Raw genomic sequence first — 17,141 nt, 5'->3', positions numbered from 1 at the left:
GAAGCAACTTTGCAGCCAACCAGCGGTTCCACGGCACTTTTTAATATCTGGGTTGTAGGTAAGGTGATTTAGTTCAGATGAGAAAGGAGAGAGATACCCCCTTCAGCATCAAAACATAATACAAATACTTGAGCCGTAGTCAACTTTCCATTTTGTCTAGCGGCGAAGAAAATCCGAATTAAGTTGACTCTCTTGCTAAATAGCTAGGGCTATGTTAAGGTATATAACAGAGGTGTCGAACTCATTTGTTACGAGGGCCGGATCTGACATAAATGAGACCTTGTTGGGCCGGGCCATGTGTGTGTCATAAAATGTAATGCCAAGTAGTGGAGATATAAACTTTATAAAGGACATAAAAACATGCTTAAAACATTAGCACTCTTGCAATATTTTGTCTATTTAACAGTGTCTGATAACTGACACCTCTTGTTCTGAATTATTACATCAAAATGCCTGTGCTGTTGCAATCTTGAATATGCTGTTCAGGTGTGTATCTGTAAGCTGCAAACCTGCAATGACACAGCAGCAGCGGAACTGGAAGAAGAAGCAGAAGACAGCCAGTTCCACTGCGGGCCTGACAGAAGCTCTTTGGGGGCCTGATTTGGCCCCCGGGTCGCATGTTTGACACCCATGGTATAGAAAGTCCTTTTTAGTAACTTTATCCCAAACCTTATATTTATTTTGTATGTTTTAGTTTTTATCTTGTATTATTTGAAGCTTGTAACCAGTTTCATGATAGACACACGTATATTTTTATTTCCTGTGTTTTAATGCAGATCCTATTCTGTATTTTATAACTTGTTTTGTATTGTATTTGTAACGGCCATTGGCCATATGCGATAAATCGAACTGACAAAGAATTCTGCGTAGTTTGAAATTCTGCACCCTCTTGTACTAACGGGGATGCCAGTGCACTTAAGCAACTAGCATACCTAGTTCAGATTTATTATCAGCAACACCCCTCTGTACAAACAAGAGTCATGCTACACTGAAGACGAAGGGAGAGTGGAGGAGCAGAACAGTCAGGTAAATTTTCAACATCTCTTAGTAGTGACAAGAACTACTATGAACAAATTAAACTCGACCATCTACAGAATGCCTCTAATCTGATACACTTCCTTGAACACATTAAAGGTAACTGCGTTTCACACTTATTTTTCCAGTATCAGCTCTCAGTTTGTCACAGATACAAATACGGGTCTTGTTGTAGAAAAAGAGCTGCCGGAGCTCATTAGCATAACTCATTAGCATAACTTATTTGCATATGCCACACCCCCTGACATCACCGGAAGTGACAGAAGGCCACACCCCCTGACATCACCGGAAGTGTGTCAGAAGGCCCGGCTACTTACCCTCCTGCTTCATCCTCATTCCCAAACGGAATGAGGATCGAAGCAGAGGGCGGGGTAAAGAAGGGGGCGGGGCTTCACCACGTGACAGCCCCGCCCCCTAGAGGTTCTCTTCCGGAGCTCCGTACCTGAGAGCTCCCCCCCGACTAGAGCCCTGGATACAAATACCTTTGAAAAGGTATAACTGTAATTAAAGATAACTTCTCCAAGGCTGAGAAATTTAAATACATCAGGTGTACTTGCGTTTTTATCTCCTATCTCCAACGAGCTCAGCACACATAGTTCGGACTTCCCCATTTTACCCTAAAAGCAAAGGCTGAGAGCCTGTGACCGGCCCAAGAGCACCCAGCAAACTTCCCAGGCAGAGTGGGAATCTGAACCCAGGTCTCCCAGGTCCTAGTCTAACACCACATTTGCTGTCAAGAATAGTATTAGAACATAGCTGCTGTTTGTCTGCATTTGTTTGGACCATACAAATGAGTTTTCTACTCCCTGCAGACAATACAGCATTGAATTGCTATATTGGCAGAGCACTAAAGCACAAGTCAGAATGTTCGAAAAGAAATCCAAAATAGTACATTTTGCAAAAAAGGGGGCTAGGAAAAAAGGTGGCACTTTCAGAAGCACTGCAGACATTTCAAACACCACACTACAGTGATTCAGAAGCGCAAAGAAGACCTGAAAAAACGGAAAAACGAATTAAAAAAAAAAAAGACTCAGGCCCGCTTTGCAAATATGACACAAGCAACTTTGTTTGAAATAGTTAAAAAAAATCTATTACCAGCCGGGAGCCAAAAAGGTTGTGTCTGAAATGACACACAAAAAATCTGTTCACATCCAGCAGCTAAAATGGATTACAAAGGCTGTTTGAAAGGGGTCTTAGTTGCAGCATGATACAACTGTTTAAAAGAAATTAACCTGCTTCCGTTTCAAGGCTTACACGCTGGGGTAACTGAACAAAGTTCGAGTCCAGAGGCACCCTTAAGACTAACAAAGGTTAATTCTGGGTATAAGCTTTTGTGTGCAGGCACTTTTTTGGTCTTAAAGGTGTCACTAGACTCAAACTTTGTTGGTCTTAAGGGTACCACTGGACTAAAATATTGTTCTATTGCTTCAGACCAACATGGCTACCCACCTGCATCTACACTAGAGTAATATTATCTGTCAAAAACGTGCCTCCAAAGGTGGCAAAGTTCGAAGCAGGTAAATTTATACTATTGAATTCTCATTTATACCTAGCAAAAACTCTCTAGCTACTAGAACAACAGTGGGTTCAGATGTTCTGCCTTCAGGGAACACTTCACTCTCCAGCTGAGGATTCCAGGGCACCCTTAGTTCACATAGGGGCCCTGGCCCAGCATGTTGAACTAGAATAGTGGTTATCGACCAGAGGTACACGTACCGCCAGTGTGGCAGAGAAGTAATAGAAGGTGGGATGCAGGTTTTTCAAGGAGGAGGAGGAGGGGAGGAGAAGACTGGATTTATACCCCATCCTTCACTTGGGGTCTCAGAGCGGCTTACAAACTCCTTTCCCTTCCCCTCCCCACAACAGACACCCTGTGAGGTAGGTGGGGCTGAGAGAGCTCTGACAGAATTGTCCTTGAGGAAACAGCTCTGCCGGAACTATGGCTTGCCCAAGGTCATCCAGCAGCTGCAATTAGAGGAGTGGGGAATTAAACCCGGTACTCCCAGATAAGAGTCTGCGCACTTAACCACTGCACCAAAATGGTGCACTTTCCCCTCGATCCTCTGGTCCACCTGCAATTATAATGTGCAGTCTTCTGCTGACACTGCCTGCCATTTGTGACCTTCAGCCATACTAGTAGTAACCTTGACCATCTGATGTTTCTCCTAGTCCCCCATTTCTCCCCCGGCCCACAAGCAAGTGCCCGGTATGCCTCTTCCTGCTGTTCCCACATGATTATCCATTAAAGATAGCAATACATTGTATTCCCAACAATGCTGCAAAATTGATGTCCTTAAAACGTACTATAAGTGATAAAACAGAAAGCCTGTAAATGTATCAACATACTCCTCAGAAAAAGTGGCCTTTCTGTTTCTCATGGTGGGATGCAGGTTTTTTGACAGAATGGTCAGTGGGATGTAACATATGAAAGGCTGAGAATCACTGGCCTAGAATATACTCAACATTCCCACAGCTATACACTGGAGAGAAACAGGCTGCCATTCAGGGAATCCTAAGAAACCCCTGATAATGTTCCAAGAAATTCCCATTTCCCTGGGCAGAGTTTGAAAACCATACAGATCAGATGAAAAAGCCCTAAAGTAAGCACAGTAACCTGTCTATTGACCAGGCAACCAATTGGGGGTAAAACCCTTCTTCACACGTTTAAATTCCCCTGATTTCTGTTCCTTTTGGCTTCCAGAATTAGCAAAAGTGAGACTAGATCAAATCAAATGCTGCCCTTATTTTATGCAACTTGCCTCGTAGGGTTGTCATGTCCTTTCTGGCCACTGGTGTGGGGGTGGGGGGCAGGGTTTCCAGCTCCAGGTTGGGAAATTCCTGCCGAGGGGGGGCTGTGACTCAGCAGCAGAACATCTGCTGGGCATGCAGAAGGGCCCCTGGCATCTCCAGTTGAAAGGATCACGTAGCCAGTGAGGGGAAAGACCTCTGCCTGAGACTCTGGAGAGCCGCTGCCAGTCTGAGTAGACAATACGGACCTTGATGGACCGAGGGTCTGGTTCCGTGTAAGGCAGCTTCATGTGTTCATGAGCTCATGAGATTTGGGAGTTGAGCCTGGGGAGGACAGGGACCTCGGTGGGGTACAATGCCATAGAACTGATCTCTGTAGCTTGGAGATGAGCTGTAATTCCGGGGGCTCTCCAGTTCCCACCTGGAGGCTGGCACCCGCACTGCCCTGTCATCTATCCAGAAGTACAGCAATGTTCACCATCTAGTCTTACTTTTGGTAATTCTGGAGCCCAAATAGGAAAAGGAATTAGGGAAATTAGGTAAAGGTAAAGGTTCCCTTGCTCGAAAGCCAGTCGAATCCGACTCTAGGGTTGCGGTGCTCATCTCCGTTTCAAAGCCGAAGAGCCAGCGTTGTCCAAAGACGTTTCCGTGGCCATGTGGCCAGCATGACTAAACACCAAGGCGCACGGAATGCTGTTACCTTCCCACTGAAGTGGAACCTATTTATCTACTTGCAATTTCTTGCTTTCGAACTGCTAGGTTGGCAGGAGCTGGAGCTAGAGACGTGGCACCAAAATATTGCAAACCTCTTTAAAAAATGCTGTTACATTACCACCACGCCCAAGAGGAGATGATGTTACCTTCCCACCGAAGTGGTACCTATTTATCTACTTGCAATTTCTTGCTTTCGAACTGCTAGGTTGGCAGGAGCTGGAACTAGACACGTGGCACCAAAATATTGCAAACCTCTAAAAAAATGCTGTTACATTAGCACCACTCCCGAGAGGAGATGTGTGGAGAGTCTCAGTTTACTTCTCACAATTAGAAAAGATACCGTTACACATTTATCCCCTATTTTGACATGTTTATTGTTGTGCTGTTCAATCCCCCTTAATTAAATCAAAACAACTGTTGACCTTGTAACCTTAGCTTGTTATTTAGTTTTGTCTTTGCATATCTTAAAACATCTTCATCTTGTTATGTGTTAGTATGCTGCCCAGCCTCTGTCTATAAGTTGGAAATCTTACCTTCCATTCCAGTGTATTTGAAAAAGTGTGCCTTGCACACGAAAGCTCATACCTCCTTGAATAAACCTTTGTTGGTCTTAAAGGTGCCGCCGGACTCTAAATTTGTTCTACTGCTTCAGACCACCTGGAACTATCTCTCAAGGGACTGTAATCGCCCCACTCAGGTACTAGGCATCTCCAAGCCAACTCACTTTTTACCATTTTCACAAAGAGAAGATACATGGATATCAAAAGGTACAAATAAAATCCAGCACACTGAGCTATGCACCAAATCTGAGCATACCCCACAAGAACTGGGCTGCCCTCAGTTAGCAATGCTTCAGGCATCACCTCAATGAACAACCAAAGGCTTTTCCTTCCCTTCACAAATTGTCTTTTCCCCCCCTTAAATATTGCTACTGTAATGCAAAAAATTATGTAGATCTTCCCATGGCACAACCAGATTTCAGGAATGTATCACATATCCACATTTTGTTACCCGCCTCTTCCTGTTACATAAGCACAGGGCTTTTTTTCTGGGAAAAAAAGGTGCCAGAACTCTCAAGAGGGAAATGAAAACTCATGAACTTTTAAACATTTTTAAAAGAATTTTGTCGAAGAGGTTCCAGAGCTCCATTCCAGTGCGTTCCCCCAGAAAAAAAGTCCTGCATAAGCAATGAGCTACCAATCTTACTACACCGTCTGCCGAATGCAACCAACCACAGCACAGGTAAGAGCAGGTCTCCAAAGATGTTCTGAATGGGCCTGGATCCCCAGGACTTCTTAGTGTAAAACTCTGAAACTTAGTCAGATCCTTCATTTTTGCCCCATTCACCCTGAGAGGAAAAATTTCAAAATGGCCGCTCATGAAGACACTGACTGAAAACAGCTTCGGTTAACGAGTTCTATATTGCCACGATCCTCTGAAAGGAGGAATTTCTCAGCATTGCCAGCCAGCAGAATGAACTAACCCAGGCTACACCCATGTACTATCAGAAGCCCCCCCAAGCAATGTTCCCTCTAAGCTGTGGAGTCTTGTGAGCAAAAATTCAGCTTTGTGAGCTACTGGCATTAAAGTTGTGAGCGAGGGATTGGGCTGCTGCATACACTAGTTTGCTCTGGAGCCCTCCTTCCTGAGCCAAGACAAAAATGTGTGAGTCGCAGGCTAAAAAACTGTGAGCTAGCTCACACTAACTCAGCTTAGAGGGAACACTGCCCCCAAGGCCTCTGTATTAAGAAATATTCTCTCTTCTAGAGTACTGCAATAGTAAGAGTGCAATAAATGCGCATTACAGCTCCAATATCCTTCACCAACCTATATACAGTAGAGATTTTACCCTACAAATACACAGGGCTGCAGGATCACACCGGCATGACCTGGGTACCACAGGACAGATTCATCAGCAGCTACTTTAGCAGGCCATTCATCTAGCAAAAATAATGGCTAAATATGATGGATAAATGCCCTTCTAACCAATGGGCCATCTCCAGAGTCGCCAACCTCCCAGGCGGCACCTAGAGATCTCTCACTATTACAACTGATATCCAGACTACAGAGAGCCACTCCGTGGAGAAAATGGCTGCTTTGGAGGGTGGACTCTATGGCACTTTACCGTGCTGAGGTCCCGCCCCTTCCCCAAATCCTGCCCTCTCCAGGCTCCGCCCCCCACATCTCCAGGTATTTCCCAACTCAGTGCTGACAACCCTAGTCAGCTCCAAAGTCTGTTTCTAGCTGTGAAAAGTTCTACATCTGTCCTCTGCTTCTGGGAGGTATGAAGGGGACTGTGTTTGAATGGAGCAAGCTACTTTTACTTAGAGGGACAGAAGCAGTGTGTTGAAATGGGAGAGTCGTCGGCAGGAAGAGTCCCCAGGGATATCCAAGATTACTGTCACTTCATCTGACAAGCCTAAAGCTAAAGGTTTCCCTTCCTCGAAAGCCAGTCGACTTCAACTCTAGGGGGCGGTGCTCATCTCCAGGTTTCTAAGCTGAAGAGCCAGCGCTGTCCAAAGACGTTTCCGTGGTCATGTGGCCAGTATGACTAAACGCCTAGGTGCACAGAACGCTGTTACCTTCCCACCGAAGCAGTACCTATTTCTCTATTTGCAATTTCTTGCTTTCAAACTGCTAGGCTGACAGGAGTTGGGGCAAAGATGGGAGCTCCCTCTGTCACGGGGCACTCGGGTCTCAAACTGCCAAGCTGCAGACCTTCCGGTCTGCAGCTCAGCATCTTACCCTCTGAGCCACCGCGGCCTCTGATAAGCCTAACTTCATTTAATTTGAAGCTGTTCTACCATGAGTACAATGCAAACTCTACAATGGCAGTTTGACCAAACTGTGGAAGATCTAGCAGCTCAGATTTTCTTTACCCTTTATGCCTCTCTTTGCACTGGAGAAACTGTCACATGTGGACTCACCAACTACTGCCAGAAGCTCAGATGTGAAAGTAAATGGGAGAAGTATTTTTTTCATCTCGAAAGAAATTAGTTCTGCTTTATTATTATGGGGCATTTGGAAAAGGAGAGCCAGAATTGCAGCCACAAACAGAACACTGATAGCAGTCTTCCCATTTTAAGAGGATATAACAGGCCTTATACAAAGGTTCAACTACCACATCACATGCAACATTTAATGTTGGACAAATGACCCATTCAGACGAAGAGTCACTTCTGGTGGCTGTGAGTAGGCATAAGGAAGTCAGAGGGAGGAGTGCTTAAAACCAGCGGTTTCCAATGTACCAAGGAGCCCTGGGGCCCATCAGATTAAGGGTTTCTTCATTATAAATTCAGTTGGAGGATAAAATTCTTTGAAGATTCTACTTGTCTTCCCCTTCAATATTCCGCTCAACACAGGAGAATGTTTGGTGCATCATAGATGACATTCACAATCCATACAAAACAACGGTTCATCAAGTCCTGCCATTTTTTTGTGACCTGTATACATCTCAGACTCCTGAAATGCACTGAGTCAAGACAAAATACACCTTGGAGCAGGGAAAGGCTTGTCTTGATGGTTCTTGACACAACACAATATTACCTGGTGAGGGAAAGGCTGAAGCCCTCATTTCTCAAGCTAATTCTCCACTGCTGATTATCACGCTCAACACAGGAGAATGTTTGGTGCATCACAGATGACATTCACAATCCATACATAACAACGGTTCATCAAGTCCCGCCATTTTTTTGTGACCTGTATACATCTCAGACTCCTGAAATGCACTGAGTCAAGACAAAATACACCTTGGAGCAGGGAAAGGCTTGTCTTGATGGTTCTTGACACAACACAATATTACCTGGTGAGGGAAAGGGTGAAGCCCTCATTTCTCATGCTAATTCTCCACTGCTGATTATCACCAGAACTGTCTTTTCCCCACCTGTACATGTTGGCATTTAACATGTCATTTGGACTGCAGCAGATCACTGATCCATCTAATCGATAGTGCTTACCCTACAGTGGGTCTCAGGAAAAGGTCTAACCAAATGCTTTGAACTAGGGATTCCAGAGACTGAACCTGGGCCCAAAAGAAATCTGCTGCCCTACCATAGACCTACCTTCCCTCTGCGTAACACCAGAAGAAATCTCCATGTGCTTAGATGCTATGCGCCTAGTGCCAGACAATACAAACGCATACAGCTATTCAAAAACAAAGCAGATTTGACATAACCATGTGCTTCAAGGCTAAAAGGCTCAACTCAATGAGTATACACTACCTCAGGTGTCCTCAGTCTCATGGACACTTCCGAAATTTTGAGAAGCGTCAGGGTGAGTGGCATAACAAAATGGCTGCCTCGGGGAGTCCAACCATGCCATATTGGGAGGTTCCATGCCAGGCACCCTCTTGTATTGAAAGCAGCTATTTCAAAACAGGTTCTTCCTGTAGACATAAAACTGATGCATCCTGGGCTCGTCTGTGCAACCTCCTGCTCCAATTAAGTGGAACAAAACTAAGAATGGCTGTTTGCTTTGAAGCAGCAGCAGCACCAGGAAACACACTGGCAGGTGACGTGGCGCCCACGGGCACCGTGTTGGGGACCGTTCCACTGGTTAATAATGAACTGTCTCGAGAACCATTAAGATAACTGCTGCCGGCAGGCTCCAGGCACTAAAGCGGACAACGTTTTCTGGCTCATCCTGGCAATTCTTAGCCCCAGAACGATAAGCATTCATTCCTGGCTTTGCCTTCCAGTTGTTATTCCTGGTCTAGAACAAATCCCACCCTCTATTCCCAAGGAAACAACGGCACTCTCTTACCTGTGTGAGTCAGCATATGCCGTTGTAAGGAACTTGCCCACGGAAAGACTCTGGGACAATGAGGACAGTTGATTTTCTGGATGCAGTTAGAGTAGGCGTTCTTCTTCCCCCGCAGCACCTTGTCCTCCACCGTTTCTCTCTCTTCTTCGCTGGTTCCATTTTGGTCAATTGCTTCTTTGAAGTCTCGGGTTGACTGCAGAAACGTGCTGAACTTATTGGTATCCGTAGTGGCCAACATCTTCTCTATGCTAGCAAACTCTCCGCTCGACTCCAGGTCCACGCTGCCGCTCGCCTTGGGCTTGTTCCTCGTGCCTTTCTTCCTGCCTCTTTTCTTCATGGACCCGGGAGAGGTGGATTTCGTTAGCCTATCTGGGCTGCACACCCTCTGCGTCAAGTCGCTGGGGATGCCGGCATCCGCTTCGACGGCGGTTGCAGTTGTCACTTTCGGCTTGGAACTCCCTGGTTTTTCAGGACCGGCGGAGCTGCCGACTGCCTTGGGAACAGAGTCTGTGACCTCCGTTTTCAGCAAAGCTGGAGCAGAAGACACCGATGAAATAATCTGTGCAATGGAAGCGAGGGGTGGCAGCTCTTTCGTGATGGGAGGTTTTGGCAAGAGAGGCGGGGGCTTGGGCCTCAAGGGGCGCAGCAAAGCAGAGTTCCCCAGAAGAGCCGGAGAAATGATGGGGACAGTCAAATGCAATGGACCCTTCAATGGCTGGGAATGTCTGAGAGGCTGGTTCTCCGAGTTGCCGTTCACCGCGGGAGGAGACTGCTGAACGTGATGGAGCTTCTCATCATTCCCACTGAGGTGCTCCTGCTTCTTCTCCGGGCTCGTGGCGTTGTCCTCTTTGTCCTTTTTTGGAGCTTTGGGGATTGACAAGTCTATGGGCTCCAAGGAGCCATCGTATGGAGAGGAACTGAGCAAATTTTCCTGCTTCACCAGCACAGAGTTCAGGTTTTTGTTCTTCTGCGAGAAATCTAAAGGTTCGTCGAAATCCACAGGGAAGCTGTTTGCGGTTTCAAGTTTGATCGGCGGGTGAGAGGGGGCGCCAACCAAGAAGCCATTCTGGGGCTCTCTAAAAGGTGCGATCGGCTTGCAGTCCATGTAAGTGCTGTCTTCCGGGAGGAGGGTCCCCGGCTGGCTCCCCGAAGGGGTGAGGTCCACCACCAGCACGTAGCTCTCTACCTCCTTCTCTGGGATGTGCAAGTGCTGCTTGAGGATATGGTGGACACAGTTCCGCTTGGCCGAGAAGGTGGTGCCACACTCCTTGCATTCGAACGGTTTCTTCTTCTGGCAGCCGCTGTGCGTCCTCATGTGAATGCGGAGGGCCCGGTAATGCTTCAGGTCCTCCCCGCAGAACTTGCACACCGAGTCTGGGGAACAGAAGGCATCCACCATCTCCGCCGCGTTGCTGGTGACGTACTCTATGTTTTTCTCTATTTCCTTCCTCGTAACCTTGAGGTGCTTCTTGCGCAGGTGCCTTTCGCAGTTGGCTTTCACTGTGAAAGGGTAGTGGCAGATCTTGCAGATGTACGGCCTCTCCCCGCTGTGTGTCCTCAAGTGCCGGATGAGAGCTGCCTTGTCAGCGGCAATGTACTCACAGATGTTGCACTGGTAAGGGGAGATGCCCAGGTGGGAGCGGATGTGAGCTCTCAAGACGCCTGAGAAAGCAAACACCTGGTCACAAAACCGGCATGGATACAAGACTTTTCTCACGGGCGAAGACTTCTTGTTCGCCGCCCCGGAGATAATCGCTTTGAGATCTCGCTCAGTTACCTCCTGCTTGATTTTCCCATCCATCGTCAAAGGCAGGAGGGCCTCTATGATGCTGTCTTGTTCCAGTTGCGTTTTCATTTCACGCTGAGTCAGAGGCTCTGCCCTGGCCTGGGGAGCGGGGCTGGACTTGGATCCTGATTGGCTGTATGAGTTTGACGTTGATTCTTCAGAGGGTTTGACCAGCCTGGGTGGCACCAGAGGAAGGCTTGGACTGACGCATCCGGGAGACGCCTGCTGCGCATTGACCAGCGGAGGTGGCGTTGAAGTTGCCACGACTGTCCGAGGGGCTACCAAGGGCTTTGGCTTCAGCGGCGGCATATGCTTGTAGACAGACTGCGCACCAACGTGGGATGCCATAGAAAGTGACGGGAGGCTGATCTGCGGGGTTGCTGAAGAAGCCATCTTTAAGATCTGCTGGATATCTGCTAGCTCAGAGGTGGGCTTGACCAGGATGCTATTGTCGGGTTGGATTATGAAGCTCTTCTGGTAAGGCTGTAGCGACAGGAGCTTCAGGTTTTCTTTCGTAGGGGGAAGGACCGCAAAAGGCCCTCCTATGGAAGCAGCCTCAAGAGGGGACACGGTCAACGGATTAGCACTACCCGGTTCCTGAGGTAGGTTACATTTCAGTGTTCTTAGTTGTGTTTCTTGGACCTCATCTGGCACCAGCGCCTCCTCCTTGACAGGCTGGATGTCTTTGGTGTGCTGCAGTCCCAAGGACGCCATGTAAGCTCTCAGGTCTCCATCCTCCGACTGCTTCTCTTTGCCCTGACTCGTCGTGTGGGTTTCCATGTGCAGTCTGAGTGCAGACATCATGGGGAATGCCTTGTTGCACGTCTCACAGACATACCGGTGGATTTCGCTGGTGCATCTCCGCAGGTTGCTTTCACACCAGACCTACCAGAAACCACAAGAGAACACAAAATGAGTGGGGGGGGGGGTTTGAGAGAGAGGCTAGGTTCAAAATCCAGCAACTTGATAATAGGAGAATAAGCTTTCTTTGTTACTCTTCCATCAGGCAGGACCAAGTAGACAATTCACAGCGAGAGCAAGAGGGAATGTAGGCACGATTGCATGTATTTAGATCCTGATTAACAAGGATCTATGCTTTTGCCGTGAAACCAGTTGTGGTATGTGTGTGTGTGTGGGGGGGGTCCAACTCTTGCCCCACCAGCTCCAACACACTCCTTCCGACCTCTCGCTAAGCAGTGAATTTTATTACTTGGCACCTCCCCACTCCCTAGGCCAACTCTGGCCTCATAAGCCAACAAATCACTGATCTCGTATTTTACAGCGTGGCTTATTTACAAAACTTTTAGCAAAGCCTGTAACTGCTTGACCGAGGACTCTTCCACATTCTCGGTTTCTTCGCTATTGCTTGGGCAGGGAGGAGTTCCTGCACACATTTTGCCCCCTCCAGTGGTCCATTTGACATTATGTCCAGAACATTTCCCTGCATTCTGAGCTCCAAATTGAGATATCTGTGAATTTGCACAGAATCATGGTTTGGAAGGGGCACCTGCATCGCACACAAAGTGACTATCAAATTCATCACCTATGAAAAGGCAAAGAGCGACTCAGGACCTCAGAATCTAAGTGGTTCATCACAGCTTGAGTTTCCATTGGCCTGTAAAAAGCTCATGCCCACCGAGGTGATGTAAGACTTAGTATCTCACCCTTTGTAAAGTAATGATCCTTCTGGAATGCAAAGCATCTTATGAATTTGATCTTAGGTTTGTAGATACACACTAGCTCAGAACTTTATTTTTCCCTCTGACACAAGTACCAAAGCCTGTAGAGATGTGGCTTGCAAATCTGTACTTTACTGAGCTGATACAAGTATATTTCCTTAATGCTGCTTTTTAAGCCAACCACCACCAGGTACCTTTCAGGGTTGCCACTTAAACATTAAATTCTCCCCGACAGGATACAAATGTGGCCAGGTCAAGTATGCTAACTCAGGCTCAACCCCTTTATATCCCTGTTTCCAAACTCCAACTGAAATATTGTTAATTTAAAAAGTCAACAAGGAAAAAAAGCCATCATAAATTTGGGTTGTCAATCAAAGGAAGAGATTACCTGAGAGATACGAGGAAATTTTCTACAAGAGAAGTCTGTGAACCCCAAATCGTGGAAGCCTGCTGGAATCGAGGGATTGTTCTGAATAAAAGGCTTTCCTGATGGGTCTTTTGGAAGTTGTTTATGAATGACTGCATTATGCCGCAACAAACCTCGGTGGGTGCGAAAGGTAATACAACAGACGTCGCACCTGGAGACGAGGGGGAAAAACATACCGTATTTATTTTAGCTACCATGTGGCTTACCTTGTCACATGAACAAGATCCACAGCTGCATCAAACCACATTAGAAATAGAGCATAGTCTGTTACCATCCACTTTTAGTTAGATCACGGAATTACTCTGGAAAGTTACAGGCTAATGCCAGCTTGGTCCTACAGAGACCATCCACTCCCCCTGTGTGAGCACCTGTGGCAAAACTGCACCTGCTCAAAACGGACACTCTTGCTCTACCCACCTCTTAGAGCGTCAGCAGCCCCTGCAAGAAGGAGAAACCTAGGGTTACCAAGCACCTACCGTGAATCGGCGGGGGACACATGCTTTCCCGCCGGAACATTCCTGCCTGTAACCTGGAATGCAAAGCATCTTATGAATTTGATCTTAGGTTTGTAGATACACACTAGCTCAGAACTTTATTTTTCCCTCTGACACAAGTACCAAAGCCTGTAGAGATGTGGCTTGCAAATCTGTACTTTACTGAGCTGATACAAGTATATTTCCTTAATGCTGCTTTTTAAGCCAACCACCACCAGGTACCTTTCAGGGTTGCCACTTAAACATTAAATTCTCCCCGACAGGATACAAATGTGGCCAGGTCAAGTATGCTAACTCAGGCTCAACCCCTTTATATCCCTGTTTCCAAACTCCAACTGAAATATTGTTAATTTAAAAAGTCAACAAGGAAAAAAAGCCATCATAAATTTGGGTTGTCAATCAAAGGAAGAGATTACCTGAGAGATACGAGGAAATTTTCTACAAGAGAAGTCTGTGAACCCCAAATCGTGGAAGCCTGCTGGAATCGAGGGATTGTTCTGAATAAAAGGCTTTCCTGATGGGTCTTTTGGAAGTTGTTTATGAATGACTGCATTATGCCGCAACAAACCTCGGTGGGTGCGAAAGGTAATACAACAGACGTCGCACCTGGAGACGAGGGGGGAAAACATACCATATTTATTTTAGCTACCATGTGGCTTACCTTGTCACATGAACAAGATCCACAGCTGCATCAAACCACATTAGAAATAGAGCATAGTCTGTCACCATCTACTTTTAGTTAGATCATGGGATTACTCTGGAAAGTTACAGGCTAATGCCGGCTTGTAGCCTGTTAGCATCCTACAGAGACCATCCACTCCCCCTGTGTGAGCACCTGTGGCAAAACTGCACCCTGCTCAAAACGGACACTCTTGCTCTACCCACCTCTTAGAGCATCAGCAGCCCCTGCAAGAAGGAGAAACCTAGGGTTACCAAGCACCTACCGTGAATCGGCGGGGGACACATGCTTTCCCGCCAGAACATTCCTGCCTGTAACACACCCGCGTCACACTATGCTGTCGCCCAGATGTGACGTCAGCACGCTCGGCCCGTAGCCAGGCGACGCTCTGGCAATGGGGCTGAAAACTTGATGGCCTGGCTACGTGCCTATGTCACATCTGGGCGGCAGCATAGTGCAGCATGTGTGTTTTCCCCGCAGGAATGTTCCCGCCAAGAACTATGTGTCCCCCGCCAATTCGCGGTAAGTACTTGGTAGCCCTGGGGAAACCAGCCGGCTGCACCCTTGGCTCAACACTAACCCTGTACCAACACTGAAACAGTGGCAAAGGGTTCAGTTCCTCTCCAACACCACAACAGTGATGCAGTAAAGAAGATCAGAAGGGGTGATGGCATAGAAGAGTGGGACACAGGCCTGGCAATTATTTGGACGGCAATTCTCAGAGCCATCAAATATAACTTTGAAGTCAGACCTACCCAACTAGGGCCAGACAGTTCACCTACTGCTCTCACACACTTGGCTCACCAAAGGCTTAATAAGAGTTCTGCTTCTGTCACTTGCCTGAGAGTACAGACTAAGAGGGGAGGGGGCTGTCAGCTGGGAAGGGCACCCGGCAAGTGCCTGGACGGCAGCTCTCTGGCTGGTGAGTCACGGGCTCTATTAAGGGATGGGCTCGGGTATTTTGGCATCTTAGGGAAAATTCGGGGACTTCTTTCCCTTTCCACCAGTCCCAGTGGTGCCAGAAGTCCTGGGCTTATGGACTTAAAAACCAGGCAGTAGCTCCTCAATTGAAACATGTCCTACTATCTAAAGAGGGGCCCCCAAAAGTCCATGGACTGGGATTTATCCCTCACCCTTCTCCCCCTAACAATGCAGACTGCGGATGGAGCTTCCGTTAGCACACTAAACATTCCTCTAGTCAGGGGCGGTCCTAGCCATCAAGCATCCAGGTACCATGGAGCCCTATGCCGGGAAAAGCTGCTCTGAGAGCCCTCAGGGACTGCCCCAGCCACACGACCCTGAAGCCCCAGGCACCATGGGATTGCTGCTGATCCCCCTGCATTGCCTGACACTCAGGAAAGCAAAGGAAGAAGAAGAGAGAACAGGTTGGATTTATACCCCGCCCTTCACGCGGAGTCTCAGAGTGGCTTACAAACTCCTTTCCCTTCCCCTCCTCACAACAGACACCCTGTGAGGTAGGTGGGGCTGAGAGAGCTCTTCCAAGGACTGCCCCTGAGAGAACAGCTCTGAAAGAACTTGTGACTGACCCAAGGTCACACCAGAAGCTGCATGTGGAGGAGTGGGGAATCCTGCACTCCTAACCACTACACCAAACTGGCTGTCTAGATCAGGCTATCTTGGGGCCAATGCCTCCCTCTAAGCTGTGGAGTCTTGTGAGCAAGAATTCTACTTTGTGAACCACTGGCATTAAAGTTGTGAGCGAGCCATTTGGCTACTGCATAAACTAGTTTGCTCTGGAGCCCTCCTTCCTGAGCTAAGACAAAAAATGTGTGAGCCGGAGGCTAAAGAACTCTGAGCTAGCTCACACTAACTTAGCTTAGAGGGAACACTGGGGCTATCCAGGTCAGGGCTAGGCTGAGAGTTATGTGGCTGTTCCAAGGAAGAGGGTGATCAGGTGTAGGGCAGTCAGCAAGCCCGCCCTCTCATGCGATCCTGGGGCCCCCACTATCTCTACGTCCACCCTACCTCCACTCACAACAACAAGCCAACTGGCCCTCCGTAGGCTGTGGTAATTATATTCCCAAAATGATCACAACCATTTACCGTTTCTAATGATCTCTCCCCCTCATGGATCACTGCCTTGTCTGTTTCTAATGATCTCTCTCGTATATGAGAAGTGAGCTTAAATGGATATTACACTGGGGAGAGGGCATTTCGCAAAACGTATCGCCCCTTTTTGTAACGCTTGAGTTGGCCCTCATGTTTACATGTCCCATTGAGGAGGGTGCTGCCACACATCCAAATGCAAAGAGGAGGGCCACCACGCAGGGCCCAGGAAGCAGCTCCGTTAAAGCCCAACAGGGTTCCCAGCGCAATTTAAGCTCATCAAGGGAATTTCTGTTGCACAAACGCTCCGTTTCCAATTGTTCCCAGAGGAAAGTCGTAATGCAGTAACTTTACTGTGTGCAACGATCATGGGACCACAATTATTATACTTAATAAAACTGCTTCCTCCATCACTGGAATTACTCTTTGCACTTTCATTTTTGCAGCCTTTTTGCTGGAATTTAAATAATGACCAGCCTGTCTTTGAATCCTGATTTTACAGTAGACAGCTGTATTCCCCCCCCCCTCAAAAAAACCCCCCGGCCATTCTAAGCAAAATTTCCCAGTGAATCATATGTCTTGAAAAAGGTTATTCCTTTGGTAGGCATGGCTGAATTTGCCAGCCATTTTGCAATTCAGATTACCTCCGTTTCCAGGACATAGCATCTGATATAGTACTCAACTGAGCCAAAAACAGGAGTATTCCAAACTGACACAAACACGGTCAGAGCTAACAGATTTCCTGGAAACA

The 17,141-nt window shown here is 47.4% G+C and overlaps 1 protein-coding gene across 1 annotated transcript in view; it reads right to left on the bottom strand.

Annotated features, from left to right (window-relative positions):
* The window catches only part of RREB1 (ras responsive element binding protein 1), a 175,867-nt gene that overhangs the window by 13,230 nt on the left and 145,496 nt on the right, over window positions 1-17,141 (bottom strand). Inside the window, exons 9-10 of the mRNA XM_015407545.1 lie at window positions 14,061-14,250; window positions 9,259-11,929 (exon numbers count right to left, since the gene is read on the bottom strand). Of these exons, the coding sequence (XP_015263031.1) occupies window positions 9,259-11,929; window positions 14,061-14,250 (2,861 nt within the window). The remainder of the gene's footprint in view (window positions 1-9,258; window positions 11,930-14,060; window positions 14,251-17,141) is intronic.

The sequence above is a fragment of the Gekko japonicus genome, unplaced genomic scaffold (genome assembly GCF_001447785.1).
Source record: "Gekko japonicus isolate JY-2015 unplaced genomic scaffold, Gekko_japonicus_V1.1 scaffold1092, whole genome shotgun sequence".
NCBI classification, from domain to species: Eukaryota; Metazoa; Chordata; class Lepidosauria; order Squamata; family Gekkonidae; genus Gekko; species Gekko japonicus.
The sequence above is the reverse complement of the archived record's forward strand: the minus strand, read 5'-3'. Positions and strand labels throughout refer to the sequence as shown.